At 35.3% G+C, this 20,250-nt stretch overlaps 1 protein-coding gene across 2 annotated transcripts in view; it reads right to left on the bottom strand.

The window, feature by feature from the left end:
* MAN2A1 (mannosidase alpha class 2A member 1) overlaps nucleotides 1–20,250 on the bottom strand; it is a 183,980-nt gene that overhangs the window by 100,407 nt on the left and 63,323 nt on the right. For both annotated transcript variants that reach the window (XM_003899978.5, XM_021939583.2), the window contains 4 exons: nucleotides 17,453–17,580; nucleotides 8,078–8,251; nucleotides 5,202–5,388; nucleotides 709–886 (listed from right to left, as the gene is read on the bottom strand). In XM_003899978.5, coding sequence (XP_003900027.1) covers nucleotides 709–886; nucleotides 5,202–5,388; nucleotides 8,078–8,251; nucleotides 17,453–17,580 — 667 coding nt within the window. The remainder of the gene's footprint in view (nucleotides 1–708; nucleotides 887–5,201; nucleotides 5,389–8,077; nucleotides 8,252–17,452; nucleotides 17,581–20,250) is intronic.

Here is a 20,250-nt window from a genome sequence, read left to right as displayed (position 1 = left end):
TACAGATGAAACTACATGAAATCTGAGATTGGTTTCAATATAATCCTGTGGGGAGGAGTGAGACAGCAGTGGGGCATGGCTGAAACAAAAGTGGTCTTGAATTGAAGAATGTTGTAGCTGAGTCATGGATATGGGGAGAAAGGGAACAATTTTTGCTATTTTCAGAACTTTACAGTACATTTTAAATTTTCCATAAGAAAAAAAAAAGAGTAAGAACCATAGAAAAATGATTAATTTTAGAAGTCTTCTCACTTAAAAAAAAATGCTAGTGTATTCTCTGGACATAGGACATTTGTTTGCAAAATTCATGACATGTTCATCTGCATCTGCCAGTCATGCTACTAAATCACAAGGATGCAGCTGTCAGAGAGAAATAACAGACTTTCAACGTTGGTTAAAGAAAAAACAACAAAAACAGGGCGTCCCTGAAGACTAAATATCACAACTATTTTCAATCACATAATTTTCAATCACATAAAAGTAAATTCCTCTTTAATCCTCAAGCAGTGGTAGGAACGGGACAGCTTTAGATATGGAACTATAGCATATAATAATTTTCTTCCTAATGGATTATACTTTTACACAATAATTATATATTCTAAGAAGCACTGTGATGTAGGACAAAGAAGCTAAGGATTTCTGTTTATAGTCTCATTTAATAATAAAGGCTCAACTTCAAATATGGAATCATAAATATTTTCTCCTTACCTTAACTTTAAACTTGGACTGAGAATTCATATAATCAAAAAGCTGCTGATAATTCTTAAACTGTAAATCCCATTCTGTGTATTCACAGTAGCGGAAATCATCTCCTAGTGGAGCCAAGAGAACTTTGGTACGAAAAAGCTTTGACTTCTTTCGGTACTGATCTAGTAGCATTTGAGCCCTAAAAAAAAAAAAAAAAAAAAAAAAAAAAAAAAAAAAATAAATTTTAAAAAAAAAAATAAAATGAAAAAAAAAAAAAAAAAAAAAAAAAAAAAACCAGAAAATATGAATTTGACTAAGAAAAACTGAATGTGACAACTGATTAAAAAGGAAATAACCAAATTCAAAAGTATATTAAAAGAAATTATTGTATATTTTATTTATCTGCAAAGTTAGTATAATTTAAAGACAGATTTTTTTTAAAAAACTATCATACTAATTTTCATTATCCTTTAAAAATATTCATAAATTCTTATCAGTAGGAAAAACTCATAGGTTTCCAATGAATTATCTTTGGAGAAATATGGTCATATACCAACTTGGCATATAATAAATGGGATACCAATGACTTCCTAAAGCCCAGTCACAGAGATTGAATACCAGATAGCACATGTGTTAAAATAATTTATCTAGTAAGACAATAAGGATTTCCCACATATACAGACTTTGAAGTTTGCTTTGTCTTAATATTCCTTTCTCTAATCTAAAATTATTTGATTAAACACAGAAAAAGGTGTACTTTGAACAAAACCAAAAGAGAATAAATGTTAATCTATAACATTTTATAGAGTCATATTTTCTCTTCTAAAGAAAAAAAAATCAGCACACTTGTCACCTGCCACCAATAATCTGAGTATTTGTCACAGATTTTCAATACTGACCATCAGATAAGGATTAGGAGTTGAATTAGCTATTTTGGTTTCTACCTCTCTGGACTCTAACCAATAGCTTGATGGAATAGCTTTTACATTTCATATTCTATTATAGTATTCCGCAGAATATCCTTTGGAAATCACTGAATTAGGGCATCATTTAAGAAAGTCTGAGAATACAAACTAAGAGAAAGAGCTTGTGAAAATGAAATTATACAAGTGGATGAACCCAGAGCAGTTCACAATGTTTACAAAGACAAAGCTTAAGAAACTAGTGATTAAATGACAAGTATTTTTATACTTAGTATTCCAATTTTCACTTCAAGAATCATCCAAAATAAATTCTAATTCACAATACAAAAACTTATGAAAGTATTTCAAAGAACACCAATGATGGAATGAAGCATTTTATAAAAATTAAAAACATTTAACTAAATCTCATATGGTCCTTTTTACATTTATAATCTCTGAAAATGCATTGCAAATATAAAATTTTAGCAGCAACATAATACCTTGGTGAGCAAAATATAACCACAGTGTCCTTATGTAACATATAATGCTTAGTTTTCTGACATTAGCACATTACTTTATCTTTACTAGTAATTTGCTAACATTCCACATTTGCCAAAACACTTTCAGGTTACTTATAATAAAAAATACATGAAGAATGAGATTCCACATAGAAAGAAGGCTACCAAAAAAAAAATGAGAAAAAAAATCAAATATATAAATCATAGATACAAGACAAAATTGAGCTCCAACTAGATTTCCTAGGCAGCCAGCATAAAAAAGGGTTTACTATCAGATATGCAATATCTTGTATTATATACATGTAAAACACATACAGAGAAAAGAAATCACAAACGTCAATGGCATGCCTTTAACACTTCACATCTATCCTAACTCTCAAGCCTGTCCAGAAAGTGTCAACACTGGGAAACCCAAGTAACCAGCCTGTAATGCCTGGCAGGAAGAAGACACTCACTAAATATATGGTGAACCAATAACAAATCAATTGACTCAACATCACATTTGAAAACATACAGATGCAATTTGCTCCCGATTTATTTTACCAGGTAAAAAATGTCAACTTAACTGTAACCAAGAAAAAGAAAATACCTAAAACATCAAATCATGTGACGGTCAATAGAAAAGGCCAACTTAAAATATATAGTACTTGACCAAAAATGAACGTGACTAAGAATGATATTTCTTTACTTGCAAAGTAGAAGAACCTGCTGAGCCGGACATATCAAAAGATGTCATCTGCACATTATAGTTAAATTTCATTTTCTTTGGGACATTAAAAAGTTGAACAGGGCTAGTAGGCATGGTGGCTCATACTTGTAATGCCAGCACCTTGGGAGGGCGAGGCAGGAGGATCATTTGACCCCAGGAGTTCGAGACCATCCTGGGCAACACAGGGAGACCTCATCTCTACAAAATTTTTTAAAACAATTAGTCGAGCATGGTGGCATGTACCTGTGGTCCCAGCTACTCAGGAGGCTGAGGTGGGAGAATTGCATGAGCCCAGGTGATGGAGGCTGCAGTGAGCTATTGTGTCATTGTACTTCAGCCTGGGTGACAGAAAGAGAATCTGTCTCAAAAAAAGTGGGGAGCTTGAAAGCGGCCAATGAGCTGGAATGCCTATGTTTTATCTCAGTTTATCATCAGGTCAAAAACAAGGTGATATATGGATCTGAGTTAACCAGTAGAGTTAACCTTTCAAGAATTGTAAGAAGTTTGTTTATTTATTTATTTTAGAGAAGTCTTGCTCTGTCACCCAGGCTGGAGTGCAGTAGGGCGATCTTGCTGCAAGCTCCGCCTCCCGGGTTCTAGTAATTCTCCTGCCTCAGCCTCCCGAGTAGCTGGGATTACAGGTGCACGCCGCCATGCCTGGCTAATTTTTTTGTATTTTAGTAGAGACGGGGTTTTACTATGTTGCCCAGGCTGGTCTTGAATTCCTGAGCTCAGACAATCCACCCACCTTGGCCTCCCAAAGTGCTAGGATTACAGGCATGAGCCACTGCGCCTGGCCAAGAAGTTAAAAAAGAAAAAATCTCTAAGTATTATATAGACTCATTCATTCAACAGTATGCCCCCAGGTGCCTGGAAATCACTTTCAGAACCACTGGAACTAACTGAGCACAAGGTATCATCCTGAAGGACAACTGTTGAAAGGTTAGATGACATAACAAAAGGATTATTTAAAAAGCCTTCTTTTCCTCAATAATGTGCCTCAGGTAGTCTCAGCAGCAACTCCCCTACCCCCCCAAAAAATAACAAAGGGCTCACAATACTATGAATGCACTGGGACTCCCCAGCTGAAACATCTGGTTCACTTGTAAGAACTTCCCCATCCCTGGTCACCTGAGCAGAGAGTAGTGTAAATACCTGTAAATATAAACAGCTATTTGCCCACCTACACAGGCCAGGATGCCCCCACACTCACCCCTTCCTTTTCATTACACCTTCTGCCACACAATATACTGGCTTATTCTCTTATGCCTACTTAGCGCAACCCTAACTAGAAAGCAGGTTTTTCTGAATTCCTCACTGGTTCTCATGGCTGTAGGAACCAAGAAAATGAAACCAAGTCAATTCGTAACCTTGGGCAGTTTTTCTAAACAACTATTAAAGTCAGATTTTGATAGAAGGGCTCCATGACTTTAAGAAGGCTGCCATGCTAAAACACCTTCATGTCTGCCACGGCGAAAGGCTCACAAAGAGTATCTTCTTTGTGATTCTAAGGACTCATTGAAGGTAAAAGATCTCATTTCACCTTCTTCCTAACACACATTTTTTTTAAGTGACTTCTCTTTTTAAAATAAGCTGATTTAATAGTGCAAAAATTTATTTATTTAATTTATTTAATGGGCTGTATTATTTTCCTAGCAGAGTTTAGTGTTTTTATATTACACCACAATGTTTTATTTTAATACACTAATTTTTAAGTGAAGAAATTAAACTTAAAAGTACCAATATTAGAAACTACATGTAAGTTGGTTTAATGAGATGCTTCCATCATTAGCACAATTTTCTTCTAAAGAAATGATTCATACCTTTGATTTTTATTTAAATGTATTTAAGTATAAATATTCCTAATTAAAGTTTACTATAAGTCAAAAACATCAGAATGATGCAAAGATGTGTATACACCAGAGCTGGGAAGCATTCACTACTATTGAAATTGTTATTAAGGGAACAGATAATTACATTCTTTATGTGTTCCATTTCAATAAATGTGTTTTTGCAGTTGAATTGCTTTTCTTACCAATTTGTACAATAGGGACCAGAAGTTTTATTATCAACAAAAGTATATGAAATCAATCAAACACAGTAGAAGGTTTTTATAATGAGGGCAAAGGAGATGGTAATAATAGTGTATTATAGGTTATCCATTGTATATTGATCCAGTATTGTTCACTTTCCATTAAAATGTAACACATAACAGGCATAGTCAAGGCTCTGGCATTTTTAAGTTGCTTTAGATCTGGTTTGAATGAATACTTCAAATGAGGATAATGTTGGCTACTGAAGCCCATTTGTTCAACCCTTCAGCAACTAGCAGCTGAGTGGCTACTTTATTCAAGACGATGTCTTATGAAATACGCATTTTCATACCTGCTTTGGACATTTCCAGGATGTATTGTTTCTGGGGGGACTCCCCAGGGACAACCAAATCTGCCTCCAGGAAGCCGTTTAAAATCAAACTGGCAGCATATTTTAGGATCAGGTCCACAAGTGTGAGGGATGTCATAGCTGTAGAAGGGCATCATGTGGCATAAAATATCTGTGACAGATCCCAGATCTAAAATAAAGAGCCAACACACAAACCTGCATTTATAAAATCTATTTTCCCAAAAAATATTCAAAATGTCATTACTTTACACAAAGTATGCTGATTTAGCTCTATTCTAAATCAGCAGCCCCTTTAACTTCCGTAACACATACCCCAGCGCCATTTAATGGCCACCTGTCTGAAGGAAGATACTCACACATCTCAGTCTCTATCTACCTCTTCTATCTAAGCATAGCAGAGACAGGAAAGCCCCACCATGAACCAGCACCAGCTGACCTGGAGGGATACAAACTGAACAGTAGTAAAAGTTACAACTGGCTCATCCAAAACCACGTCCATCCCTAGCTGCCAGTTCCTGCCATATCTGTTCCCAATTCAGGTAACAGGATTCACTGAGAGATACCATGATATTAGCTGCAGAGACTGGGTGAGAACAAGAGAGTAAAAAAGGGATGGAAGAACAAAGGAAGAAGTGTGGAACATAGACTTATAAAAACACTGGAGAAATTCGCTCTTGGAGAAAATTTCCTCTTATGGTGAGGAGAGGATGTACAACCCAGAAGAATCTACAATCTCGCCCCATGTTTACCAAGAATGAGTTAGTCAATGGAACTTTTTACCAACGAAGCAGCACAGGAAAAGAAAAAGTAATTTTCAGAAAGTGAAACAAAACTAAAAACAAAACAAATAAGATATGGAAAATGAGCTCTGATTCCTGATGCAGAATTACTTTTAATTAAAATTACAATGTTATCACATGTTGATACCACTGGCCTGGAGAGGTGAGAAGCCTATCAACAAGTGAGACTGGAGGACCTAACTAGTAGTTAAAAGCTATCTTTGTGAATATGACCCTGAGCTTTTAAATAACCTCCACCCTTTATTTATGTATGGATTTCCAATATTCAGCAATGAGTATGTATTGCTTATGTAACAGAAAGACAAAAAAAAATTTACATTTTTAATAAGTGAAAACAACTGCTTCATTAAGAACTGGAACACATGAACAAGCTCAACTTAATTTGAAAACATTTTTTAAAAAGCAACATGTTCAAATGTATCAGGTAAGTCCTAGAATATTCCAGTTTTATCAACTTAGTTAAAATAATTAACCGTTATTTTCCAAATTTAAAATTATTAAAATCTATGTGTTTCAGTGCTGTCAGCTGTTTCACTGAATCATATTCAAAACTGTGACACTGTAGATGCTGGTCACTAATGCTTGCTATGAGCATATAGTCATCACAAAAGGTTGTCACAAACCCTAAAACTCTTCTCTCCTATGGATAAGGACATACTCCATACCCCACTAATTCTCCTTATGCTCTACTCTTTTGTAGCTAATTTACATACTTAATTTTATCTGCTACATTTGGCTGTATCTGTATTTTATCAAATTAGACTGGAATTTCCCTATAAGCAAGGATGTTTTCAGTATTTCTTCCTAGCACAATATTTAAATATTAAATTTAAGCACTAAAATATTTAAGTACTCAATAATTTCTTACTAACTGATATTTATGGACAATTGTTTAGGTAGGGATTCTTCAAATTAACGGTTCTTTGTTTTTCAAATTAGTATGCTCCTTAGCATTTGATCAAACTACACAGAATGCAATCCCCTACAAGTTCTTGTTCTCCCTACAGGTTTAATTTTCTAGAATTAAGAAACTATATAGCCAATGCTTTCCTTACTGAAAAAACAGGAGTACATATAAGAAAGTTACTGTCTAGATTTACAAACGATTTTTCTGAAACACTTAAGGTGTCTAGATTATACAAGAAAACAAGTATAATGTAATGCAGTAATTTCTCAAACACTGTTTTATAAACAAAATATTTCTTTCAGATGAAATTTTACTGAGAACACAATGACACAGGTTAGGAGCCTGGGCTTCAGGAACTACACAGAACTAGATTCAAATCTCTGCTCTCTATGTATGACCTATATGATTTTTGGCAAATGGCTTCTCATATCTAAGCCTCCATTTCTTCACCATAAAAAAGTAATAATATTAAAAATATTAAATGAGAATGAATATAAAGCAGAGGTAACATAATACATAGCCCATAATAAAGGCTCGATAAATAGAAAATAAGGTGGTCTGAATTAAATGGGGGTTGAGAAAGGCAAAGGCCTCCCAAGAGGCCTAGACCTTGTCTCCTCTCTCCTAATAAAGAACTGCAGAAGTATATCCTTAGAATGCCTGCGTGGCCACAGAACACACTGTGAAAACAGGTGGCATTTTGATATTAGGGCTGTTTTAGGAGGACAGGATTAAGGCTTTAAAAGGCAATTCTTACAAGATGTAGAGACAAGAGAGACAGAAGGAAGGAAAACTGGCTGAATATAAGATACATGACTGGTATCAGTTCTAATGCATGTTCAAATTTGTGATAAAACATGTGCTTTCTAAAACAGAAGCAAGAGAAAGCATTATTGGCAAAATACTAACTCATATTTATCTACTTTCTTTAGTCATAAAAAGATTCTCCTATGCTCTATAAATATCTGCATTATTACTTAAAAGAATCTTGACACAGGTACATGGGAAAAATAATTACAAGAGTGAGTATCTTTACGTTACCTGATTTTTCAAGACTGGCAGAGAACAAAACCCACAGTGGCATGAGTTCATAACCCTTGTGAAACAGTATCTAGGACAAGTGGGATCAGCTTTCATCAAACCCTACATACCCCAATTCTGTCTCCAAAAAAACTCCAATGTTTTATGCTGTGCAAAGTGTTTTTTAACTGCATAATGAACTCTCTGGATAAGCATGTGAGAAAGTTCAGCACGGTTTAGAAGATAAGCCATTGTTGGTGAGTGTCCAAAGGGATCAATAGCCCAGCCGGACCGAGGTTTCACTCCTGTGGATAAAGATGATAAGTGTTATTTTTTTAACTGATAAATGAAATAAAAAGAAGTCATAACACATTCAGATTCATCAATGTTGTATAGTCTCCTAGAGATATCAGACCAAGGACCTACCCAGCATTATCCTCTGCCAAGTATTCCCAGCAAGATATCAGGAAGGGAGGGTTGTGCCACTGCCTATCCACATAGGCAGGAGATGCTCACTGAAATTAATCAGTTAGAGTTGAAATAAACACTGCCATCTTTTAGCCATTAACATCTTTTACCTATTATAAAGCCACTGCCATTAACTAGAGGTAGAGAATAAACAGGACCAGGGCCCTTCCTGGAAGGATCTCACAGTCCTGTGATCTGTGGAGCTGGATAACCCTGGAACTATTAGACGATAAAGAAAAGTAACGTAACTCATTTCAACTTACATTTCCCAACCCCAACATTAAGGATTTTTTAGTATGTCTTTTACACCTCACAAAAGCCCCAAATCATCTTATGATACAGTGGCAGAACTGGCCAAAATAATTATACCATATTTTATTAAATCTTAAGACATTATGAAGCTGGTGCTTTCACTCTGCCTTGAAAGGGGCCAGTGATTTCTCACAGCTGGCTCACACCAATAATGCAAACTACTGACTACAGATACATCTCAATTTCACAGAGGATAAAATGTAAAAAAAAATAAATAAATAAAAATAAAAATAAAAAATGTACAGGTTAGAATTAATAAGACTGTTCATCTAGCATTATAAAAATCTGATGTTTTAATTATTTGGGATTCTCAAATAAACTGTCTACTTACAACTTAAAAATGGACATAAGTAATATTGCTGTGTGTGTTTTTTTCATTCAAACACCTTTTAAGCACCTTACCTAAGATGATGAAAGACCCCAGGGTTACAAAAACGAGTTAAATTAGATCTTGACTCTAGTTGCAGAGGCTGTCATTCAAATAAGTATAACACAAAGTAACACACAAGACAGCAAAGAGAACTTTGTAAACAATACTAAAGAAGAACACAGAGATGGGGAGCCAGTAACGGACAATAAGGAAAAGTCAGGATCTATAGGGGACCAAGAGTATATAATCAAAACTCAAAAAGAGCGTATGTCAAAACTAAAAGAACTGACCACATAAGATTTCTGCATTTCACATATTTACATCCAAAAACTAAAAAGAAATATTGAACTCTATTTAGTAACTTTGGGTTTTGTGGTAGCATGGATTTAATAATTCCGAAGGTAGCTTTCATGTATTCTAAGACTGAACAAATGAGAACAAGGGAGCCAGGATTTTCACTGTAAGTAACTACAAATGTAGAAGACTGGAATGTACCCTATGATATTGCATTACAACAGGAAATATTGGTACTAACTTATGGTTTTTAGTAAAGAAATATAAAAATATAGATATAGGTATCTATATGCATATTCACAAACATACACAAATTTCCCAACTCAGTGCACCTGAAGAACCTAGATGCAATAAAACCTCAGTACCAATGACCACACCTTAGCTCCCAGATCTTGGCCTCTACATACCAATCATTTTACAAAGAAAGAAAAACCTGAAAGAAATAGCTTATTCCAAGGCTGAAGCCAGGAAAGTACATGATAAGCCTGGAATATATTCTTGTTTCATAAAGAGACAGTCAAGGAATCATGGGAACATATTAAAATAACTCAGGAAAAGACCAAAGAGGCTTCCAATGGCCAAATCTGGGACAACTGAGGCGTGAAAATAAATAATGCATCATAATCCACTGAATATTAACAATCTATGAGCCCATACTGATATAAATAAATAAACAGAAAATAAGACGGAAAGCTCTTCTCTTTAGTAGAATGCCAACTAGCAATTATAGAAGGAATTAGGAAATCATCAATGGACACTAAAACAAAAACATGAGAGCTGGCTGAGGAAAAGAATATTCACTCCCATTGTACCTCCCACAAATTAATTAGAAAGGGCAAAAATCTAACACAATGGAGAAACTTAGCAGACAAACCCTAACTAGTCGTTCCTATTATTACAAGCACTGGGACAGAGACATTACATGCCTCCTGATATGATGCAGTGAGGACAACGGGACATCACATTACTGCAGTGATACTGTAACTAGACACACAAACAGGTAGATAGGCAGAATACATAAATAACTTGAATCCAATCATGAAGAAAGTGACAAAGTCAAATAGAATTTCTACAAAAGTGGCTCTACTCTTCAAAAATATAAAGATCAAGAAACCCAAAGAAAGACTAAGGAACAGTTTCAAATAAAAGGAGACTAAAGAGACAGGACAACTAAATGCAATGTAGGACCATGGATTCCATTCTTGACTGGCTGGGGGGAAAAGCGGCTCTTATAAAAGACACAATTGAAATAATTGACAAAATCTGAATACAATCTGTGGACCAAACTGTCCTACTGTATCACTGTTAACATTCCTGATTTGATAACTTTATTCTATTTACATATAAAAGTGTCCTTATTTCTTAGGAAATAACGCAATGAAGTATTTAGAGATAAGGGTACAGGGGACCTCCAACTTACTCTCAAATGATTCACAAAAATATACATATGAATCAATGTACAAGATACATAGGAGTCCTTCCCAAGTACTATGATGTCACCTTTATAAGTTAAAAATTACATCAAAAGTTATAAAATTAAAAAAAGGAGTACGTATTGTCCAAATAATGAGGACATAATAAGCTTACAAAAAAGATAAAAATCAGTATCAGACAGTGTAGTGATGTTAAAGAGTTTATTGTGTCCATTCAATTTAACAATTACACCACATCACTGGTGATCTTTTCCACATTAAAACCATTGGATCCACAGGGGTAACAACCTAGCTGCAATGGAATAAAGAATCACTGAGACTGAATAATGTAGAAAAGAGAGAGTGTAAACTATATTTTTAAAAACTTTGATATGAAAGGAGGTGAGAACAAGGGAGAGACTTAAAAAGGAACCCAGGGTCCTGCTAGAGTTTTTCTTGGCAATACTTGTTAAAAGGAGGGTAAGAGGCAAACTTAGGAAAAGGTACAATATAAGAAAAATCCAAAATTTTATAAAGGGGGCACATTTGCTAACAAAACTGGAAAGCTCATCAAAAAGATTTAATGCCTTCATGCAAGAATAAGATTATCAAAATATATAAAGACCACCTGATATTTGACAAATCTGACAAAACAAGCAATGGGGAAAAGATTCCCTATTTAATAAATAGTGTTGGGAAAACTGGCTAGCCATATGCAGAAAATTGAAATTGGACCCCTTCTTTATACCTTACACAAAAATTAACTCAAGATGGATTAAAGACTTAAACATAAGACCTAAAACCATGAAAACCCTAGAAGAAAACCTAGGCAATACCATTCAAGACATAGGCATGGGCAAAGACTTCATGACTAACACACCAAGAGCAATGACAACAAAAGCCAAAATTGACAAATGGGATCTAATTAAACTAAAGAGCTTCTGCACAGCAAAAGAAACTATTATCAGAATGAAAAGGCAACCTACAGAATGGGAGAAAATTGTTGCAATCTAGCCATCTAACAAAGGACTAATCTAGAATCTACAAGGAACTTAAACAAATTTACAAAAAAACAAACAACCCCATCAAAAAGTGGGCGAAGGATATGAACAGACACTTCTCAAAAGAAGACATTTATGCAGCCAACAAACATGAAAAAAAGCTCATCATCACTGGTCATTAGAGAAATACAAATCAAAACTACAATGAGATACCATCTCACCCCAGTTAGAATAGCAATCACTAAAAAGTCAGGAAACAATAGATGCAGGAGAGGATGTGGAGAAATAGGAATGCTTTTACACCATTGGTGGGAGTGTAAATCAACCATTGTGGAAGACAGTGTGGTGATTCCTCAAGGATCTAGAACCAGAAATACCATCTGACACAGCAATCCCATTACTGGGTATATACCCAAAGGATTATAAATCATTCTACTATAAAGACACATGCACATGTATGTTTACTGCAGCACTATTCACAGTAGCAAAGACTTGGAACCATATGTATATGCACCATAAAGAAAATATGGTGCATATACACCATGGAATATTATGCAGCCATAAAAACAGATTAGTTCATGTCCTTTGCAGGGATATGAATGAAGCTGGAAACCATAACTCTCAGCAAACTAATACAGGAACAGAAAACCAAACACCACATGTTCTCACTCATAAGTGAGAGTTGAACAATGAGAACACATGGACACAGAGAGGGGAACATGACACACAGGGGTGCATCAGGGGCTGGGAGGCTAGAGAAGGGATAGCATTGGAGAAATACCTAACACATATGACAGGTTGGTGGGTGCAGCAAACCACCATGGCACGTTGTATACCTATGTAACAAACCTGCATGTTATGCACATGTATCCCAGAACTTAAAGTATATTTTTTAAAAAAGGCAACAATTCAAATAAAAAGAATGGGCAAAAGACTTAGAAACTTGAAAATAGGGTATACCACTGGCCAATAAGCACAACAAAACATACTCAGCATCATTAATCATCATGGAAGTGCAAGTTAAAATAACAGTGAAATATTACTACATACTAACTAGAATGGTTCTAAGAAAAAAGACTCACACACCAGACATTGGCAAAAATGTCCAACAACTAGAATTCGAACTCATTGTCGGTGGAATATAAAATAGTACAACCACTTTGGAAAACTCTTTCAAAGTTCACACAAGCTGTAACATACACTTATCCTAAAGCCCAGCAATTCTAGTGCTAGTACATATTTCATCCAAGAGAATGAAAACATGCCCACAAAAAGACTTGTGCACAAATGTTTATTACAGTATGATTCACCGTAGCTTAAAAGTGAAAGCAATCCAAATGTTCAACAGGAAACTGGACTATCAATGGAATACTACCCAGTAATAAAAGGAAATGGATTACCAACATACACAACAAGAATGAATCTCAAAAACTTCATGCTGGTGACAGGATATAAGATCACTATACAAAACTCAATTGTATTTCTACATACTAGCAATGAATAATCCTAAAATGAAATTAAGAAATTAATGAACAATCCCATTTATAATGGCAGTAAAACAAACAAAATGCCTAGGAACATATTCAATAAAAAAAGCACGGGACTTTTACACTGAAAGCTATAAAACACAGTTGAAAGAAATTAAAAATGATCTACTTACATAGAAAGCCATCCCATGTTGATATATCAGAAGATGTGACATTGTTAAAATGGCAATATTCACCCAGATTGACCTACAGATTTAATACAACCACTACCAAAATCCTAGCTGATATTTTTGCAGAGATTGATAAACTGGCCTAAAATTCGCATGGAAAAAACAAGTTTAAAAAAAGAACAAAGTTGGAGAACCCAGACTTCCCAATGTCAAGCTTACTTACTTACTTACTATAAGCTATACTAATCAAGACAGTATGGTACTGGCATAAATATAAGTCAAGGAAACAGAACTGAGAGTCCAGGAATAAATTCTCATAATTATGGTTAACTAACTGTTAAGAAGTGTGCCAGGACAATTCAGTGAGGAAAGAATCATCTTTTTCAACAAGTTGCATTGGAATAACTGGGTATCAACATGCAAAAAATAAATATGAAACTCTACCTCACATCATATACAAATATTAACTAAAAATAGATCACTGACATAAATGTAAGAGCTAAAACCATAAAACTATTTTTAAAACAGGAGTACATCTTCATAATTCGGGAATAAACAATGGTTTCTTACTATGGCATCAAAAGCACAAGAAACCGAAGAAAAACTTCCTCAAAATTAAAACTTGTGCATCAAAAGACACCTTCAAGAAAGTGAAGAAGACAACCACAGAATGAAAAAATAAATTTGTAAGTGACTATCCAACAAAGAACTTTTATCCAGAATATATAAAAACAATTCTGGCTGGGCGCGGTGGCTCAAGCCTGTAATCCCAGCACTTTGGGAGGCCGAGACGGGCGGATCACGAGGTCAGGAGATCAAGACCATCCTGGCTAACACGGTGAAACCCCGTCTCTACTAAAAAATACAAAAAACTAGCCGGGCGAGGTGGCGGGCGTCTGTAGTCCCAGCTACTCGGGAGGCTGAGGCAGGAGAATGGCATAAACCTGGGAGGCAGAGCTTGCAGTGAGCTGAGATCCGGCCACTGCACTCCAACCTGAGCGACAGAGCGAGACTCTGTCTCAAAAAAAAAAAAAAAACAATTCTAAGTCAATAAAAGACAAATAACTCTACTGAAAAACAGGAAAATAATTAGAATATATATTTATCCTTAAAAGATCTATAAGCAGCCAATATACACATGAAAAGATTCTTAGTGCCACTAGTCTTTAGGAAAATGCAAATCAAAATCACAATGAGATTACCATTTCACACATATTAGAATGACTACAATAAAAAAGATAGACAGTAAAAAATGTTGGTGAAGATTCGGAGAAAGTAGAAACCTCACACATTGCTGGTGGGAAGGTAGAATCATACTGCTCTTCTGGAAAAGTTTGACGGTTTCTCAAAATGCTAAACATTTTTACCATATAACCCAGCAATTCTACCCCTAGGAAGAAAGATAGATTCACACAAAAACCTTTAAACAAATGTGTATAACAGCATTATTCCTAGTAGCCAAAAAAGGTACAACCTAAGCGCCCATCACCTGAATAAGGGATAAACACATGTGGTATATCCATACAACAGAGTATTATTCAGCTAATAAAAGGAATGAAGCACTGATATATGCTATAATACATGATGAGCCTTGAAAATATTATGCCAAGAATCCAGTCACCAAAGGCTATACATTACATGCTTCCATCTATGTGAAATGTCCAGAATAGTCCAATCCATATATACAGAAAGACTAGTGATAGCCTGAGACTGGGGCAGGGAAGGGTGAAGCTAGAAAGGGGAGTGACTACTACTGGGTATAAAGTTTCTTTGGGGGATGTTGAAAAAAGTTCTAAAAATAGACTGTGGTGATGGTTGCACAAATCTATGAATTTATGTAAAATAAATCTCAATAAAGTTGTAAGGAAAAAATTACACTGGGCAAAAGACACAAGATCCAAAAGAATATTATGTGAGTCCATATATTAATAAATTATTCTTCAAACAAAACTCATCTACAATGACAGAAATCAAAGAGCAGTTGGCTGCAAGGGGAAAGATGAGGGGATGAGAGACCTTTCTTGGGTAATAAATGTATAGATTAAATGGGTATGTACATCTGTTAAAACTCACTGACCTCTACATTTGAGATTTATATATTCCACTGCATGTAAATTATACTTCAATAAAAACATAAAAAACATTCATAACTGAGGTTTATGAAGTGAATATTCTTGGATTAGCACATCAAGTATTTAAGGAAAAGGGCATTGTGTAGAGAGGGTCCCTAAGACCACCTCCAGGTTCGGTGATTTGTTAAGAAAAACCACAGGTCTCGACATATTGTCGTACTCATACCTATAATCTATTACACTGAAATGAGAAAAAAAAATCCACAAAAGGAAAAAGCACAGAGAGTACGTCCAGAGGAAGCCAGGTGCAAGCTTCTAAGCAACCTCTCCCTGTGGAGTCATACAGGATGTGTTTAAATGCTCCAGCAAGAAACTGTGACAGTATGTGTGAAGCGTTGTTGACCAGGAAACTCATTACAGACTCAGTGTCCAGTGTTGGGGGTTGGTCATGTAGGCATCCTCTGTTCAGCACATACTAAGAATTCAGACTCCCAGAAGGAATGCAACTGTTTAGCACAAACTACATTGTTCATACAAACAGATTAAAAACAATGAGCCACTCTTATTGTTAGGATATCCATGTTCCCAGACACTAGCCAAGGGCCAATCTTGTAAGCAAGGCCTTTCTAAGGATAGCAGACCTGCTATACTAACTATTTTCTACACAGGCATGATACCTGCAACATACTTGCAAATGGTTCTAATAATAATAAATACCAGCACCACTGCAACAACATGGAAATAGAAAAAATTAAGTAAATGTGTCAAAATGTTAACAACTGGTAAATCTGGGTGAGGGGTTTATGAGAATATTTTGCAGCATTCTTACACATTTCTTCAAATTTGCAATTATCTCAAAATAAAAAGTAAAGAAAAAATTAATAGGGACGAGAAGAATTTTATCCCTAAGAGACAATTTTTTAAAATAAGGAAATATCTAAAAATAACTTCAACAAAAAAACACACATACTTACATAAAAAACTACATTATTACACTGAGATATAAAATATTTGAAAGGATTTACATACCATGTTACAAAATGTAAATATTAAATATCACAGTTTTCTATTAGTCCCAAGTTTTTATAGTGGATATCTGATTCTATCAGTCTAGCATCTTTTTTCCCATTTCTTGTAGCAACAGAATTCTTCTGTTGAACTGGACCCATTCCATGGGGCCATTCATATGGAGGACCCATTCTCATGCTTTTTAGGTGCAGCTGACCCTGCTCTCCACAATTCCCTTTCCCCCAAGACCATTTCCACCAAAATGACTAGACCTTAGTGATCTGAACTCCTATACCTCTGGACACAGTAACTGGCTCAGACATAAGCAACTGACTCAAGTTGGGCCAACTAGATAAAGTATTTTAAAGAGAACTCCTGGTTGCTAGGTTGGAAAAATTCGTCTCAGCTGCCTAGAGCCATCTTACTCACCTTGTAAAGAAACTCCGCAAAACAAGCAGAACCCAAAGATACAGTGCCCAGACAATATAATTTAAGTCTCCTGGATCCCTGAATGCAGCCATACCTGCAGCTAACATATCTCTGTAACACTCAGTGACATAACAAATATCTTTCTTTCCTTTTTTTGCTGGAAAAAAAAAACTTAAGCTACCATAATTAGGTTTTTGCCTCTTGTCATCAAGTCTTAACATATAATTAAAATCCCAAAACCAATAACAATATAGATAAATAATACATTAAACGAGGTAGATGATCCTAAAAGTGACTATAGTAAATCTATGTAACACAGTTTATGAGCTAAGAAATATCATAAATTAAAGAAGAATAAACTGTTCAACAATAATAACAGGGAAAATAGTTATTCAAAAAAAAAAAAAAAAGACAGAGACTCACTCACATTCCCCAAAATTAACTGTCCAAAATAGCCCAAATAAAGAATATACCAATACATACCTATATTATTTTCCAGCCACTGATGTCCTTCAATTAGTTGATCAATTAAGGCAAAATAATGTGCAGTGGCTTCATCAGGCATAACCCAGCCACCTGTCACAATTTCAAGCTGACCATTTTCTATTAAACTAGAGAGAAAATAACAAGAGTCCACATTAACAAATATAAGAAAAGTTCAAATAAAAACCTAAACAAGCATAAACATTAAGAACAGCCTTTAAATATAACCAGTATGTATACTAGTTGTTAAAATTTTTTTTTAAACCAGTGAATGAATTTCAACTTCAAGACCTCAAGATGGCACCCAGTGTCTCAGGTGACCTCTGCCCTTCTGTAGGAAAAGCCAGGCAGGTCATTCTGGAGGTTCCTTCCACAAGGATATAAACTCCCACACAGCCTCAAAGATTCTTTATGTCAAAAGCCACATCTGGTTTGTTTGTTTGTTTATTTATTTATTTATTTATTTATTTATTTATTTTGAGACAGAGTTTCACTCTTGTTGCCCAGGCTGAAATGCAATGATGCGATCTCGGCTCACTGCAACCTCCACCTCCCAGGTTCAAGCGATTCTCCTGCCTCAGCCTCCCAAGTAACTGGGATTACAGACAGGCGCCACCACGCCTGGCTAATTTTGTATTTTTAGTAGAGATGTGGTTTCTTCATGTCAGTCAGGCTGGTCTTGAACTGTCAACCTCAGGTGATGCACCTGCCTCAGCTTCCCAAAGTGCTGGGATTACAGGTGTGAGCCACCGCGCCCGGCCCACATCTGGTTTATTTCTGAATCTTGCAGAGCATATAACAAAGTGTTTTACACAGAGTATATGCTTGATGAGTGTTTACTGGAAGGCTGTCATTTTAAGCGCATTATTTATTTCAATATATTTTTATCAAAAAATCAATATTTACTTTAGTCCTTCTGACACTGATAAGTTAATCATTCAAACTATCCTAAAAAAATAACAAGCGTAAAGCTAGTAAATACCACATGACTCTGGGAATACAGATAACATCATAAAGCACTTTGTTCCAGATTCAGGTGAAATATAGGCTATACAATTTATTTTTCATTATTGAGTGAAAGGTTCTAACAGCATCATTATTTGTCTACTGGGTATTCCTTTGCCATAATACCATACCAGGTAACAAGATCCCTAGTCCTAATAAAACTGTTTAGAGAAGATACTTTCCCCTGAGAAGAAAAAAAAAATCATAAGCTATTAAAAATTTGAAATAGTGCCCAAGGAAGCATAAAAGTCAAGAATTTAAGCAAGGTCTGGCACAGTGGCTCAGTCCTATAGTTCAAGCACTCTAGGAAGCCAGGACAGGAGGACTGCTTGAGGTCAGGAATTCTAGACCAGCCTGGGCAACATAGGGAGATCCCATATTTACAAAATAAAATTAAAAAGTTAGCCAGGTGTGGTGGTACATGCCTGTAGTCTCAGCTACTTGGAAGGCTGAGGTGGGAGGATTGCTTGAGCCTGTGAGTTTGAGGCTGTAGTGAGCTATGATTATGCCACTGCACTCCAGCCTGGAAGATACAGCAAGACACTGTGTCAAAAAAAAAAAAAAAAAAAAAAAAGGAAAGGAAAGGAAAGGAAGGGAAAGGGAAAGGGAAAGGGAAAAGGAAAGGGAAAGGGAAAGGAAAAGGAAAGAAAAAAAAATTGAGCAAGTATCTATCTTAAGTGCCACAGACTTGCCAGCCTGCAACAAGATGGTTTGGGAAATGGGGTAAAATTTCAGAAACAAGCAAAGCAGCTTTAAAAAGGACATACATCACTGGATGCCTACAGCTAACAGCCAACTCTCAAGTCAAATTTAGTTGAAGCAGACCAGAGGCACAGAGGATGAATAACTATTTTCCTACAAAGCATATGATAGAAGCCACAACATTAACACAACATATAATTCAAACATATGCATGATCATATAACCAGTAACAGAGTGGATAATGGACATAATTTCTAAAAAAAAAAAAAAAAAAAAAAATCAAACAATAAATTCCCTGCAAACATTAAAGAAATAAATTTATGTTGCCATGGGGATCACCAACTAATATAATTTCACATGCAGAATATGATAACTTACTAGAATGTCTAAAGAAACCCAATATCCAATCAAACTTCAGATTCTCAAAGGCCCAAATCAAGAACCTACAATGAAGAAGCTGGAAATTTCTAAAATCCACACTTCTTTAAGAACACAACTAAATTCAAGGCTACTGGTCCCATCTTTACTGTCAGTAGACCTATGCATACAATTAGTTCTTTTTCTTATCTTTCTGGTGATTGCCTGATTTAGCCACAGTCTAGAGGCTATGGACCAAACCTGCCCCTTATGTCTTATGCTTGGCAGCCTGAGATGTCAGGACAGTATGAGATTTAGTATCTAATTATCAAATATGGAAACTTGACTTCATTATTTCAATATCTCAATAAATAGATCTTTTGGAAAATTTCAGATATAAGTTCAGATATAAATCAAAAACAAACTCTTTGCTGATCTTGAATAGAGAAAAAAACTACAGATTAAGAAAACTAAAAATTAAGTGGAAAAAATTTACTTCAATGATAGAACTTTTCTTTTTTCATCTATATCAGTTTTAATAGACAACATAATTCCTGTCCCACAGGCATCAATGGTCTTCAAGAAAGTCAACCAGCAAAGAATTACATTATATACAGTAACTAATTTTCCCAGCTCCATTTGTTAATAATCCATATCTTCCCCCATGATGCCTGAGATGCTACTTTCACCAAAAACTGAATTCTTATCTGTACATAAAGGTTAAAGACTATTGT

This window comes from Papio anubis, chromosome 5 (genome assembly GCF_008728515.1).
Source record: "Papio anubis isolate 15944 chromosome 5, Panubis1.0, whole genome shotgun sequence".
NCBI lineage: Eukaryota > Metazoa > Chordata > Mammalia > Primates > Cercopithecidae > Papio > Papio anubis.
Note: the sequence above shows the minus strand (reverse complement) of the source record. Positions and strands in the feature narration are given on the sequence as shown.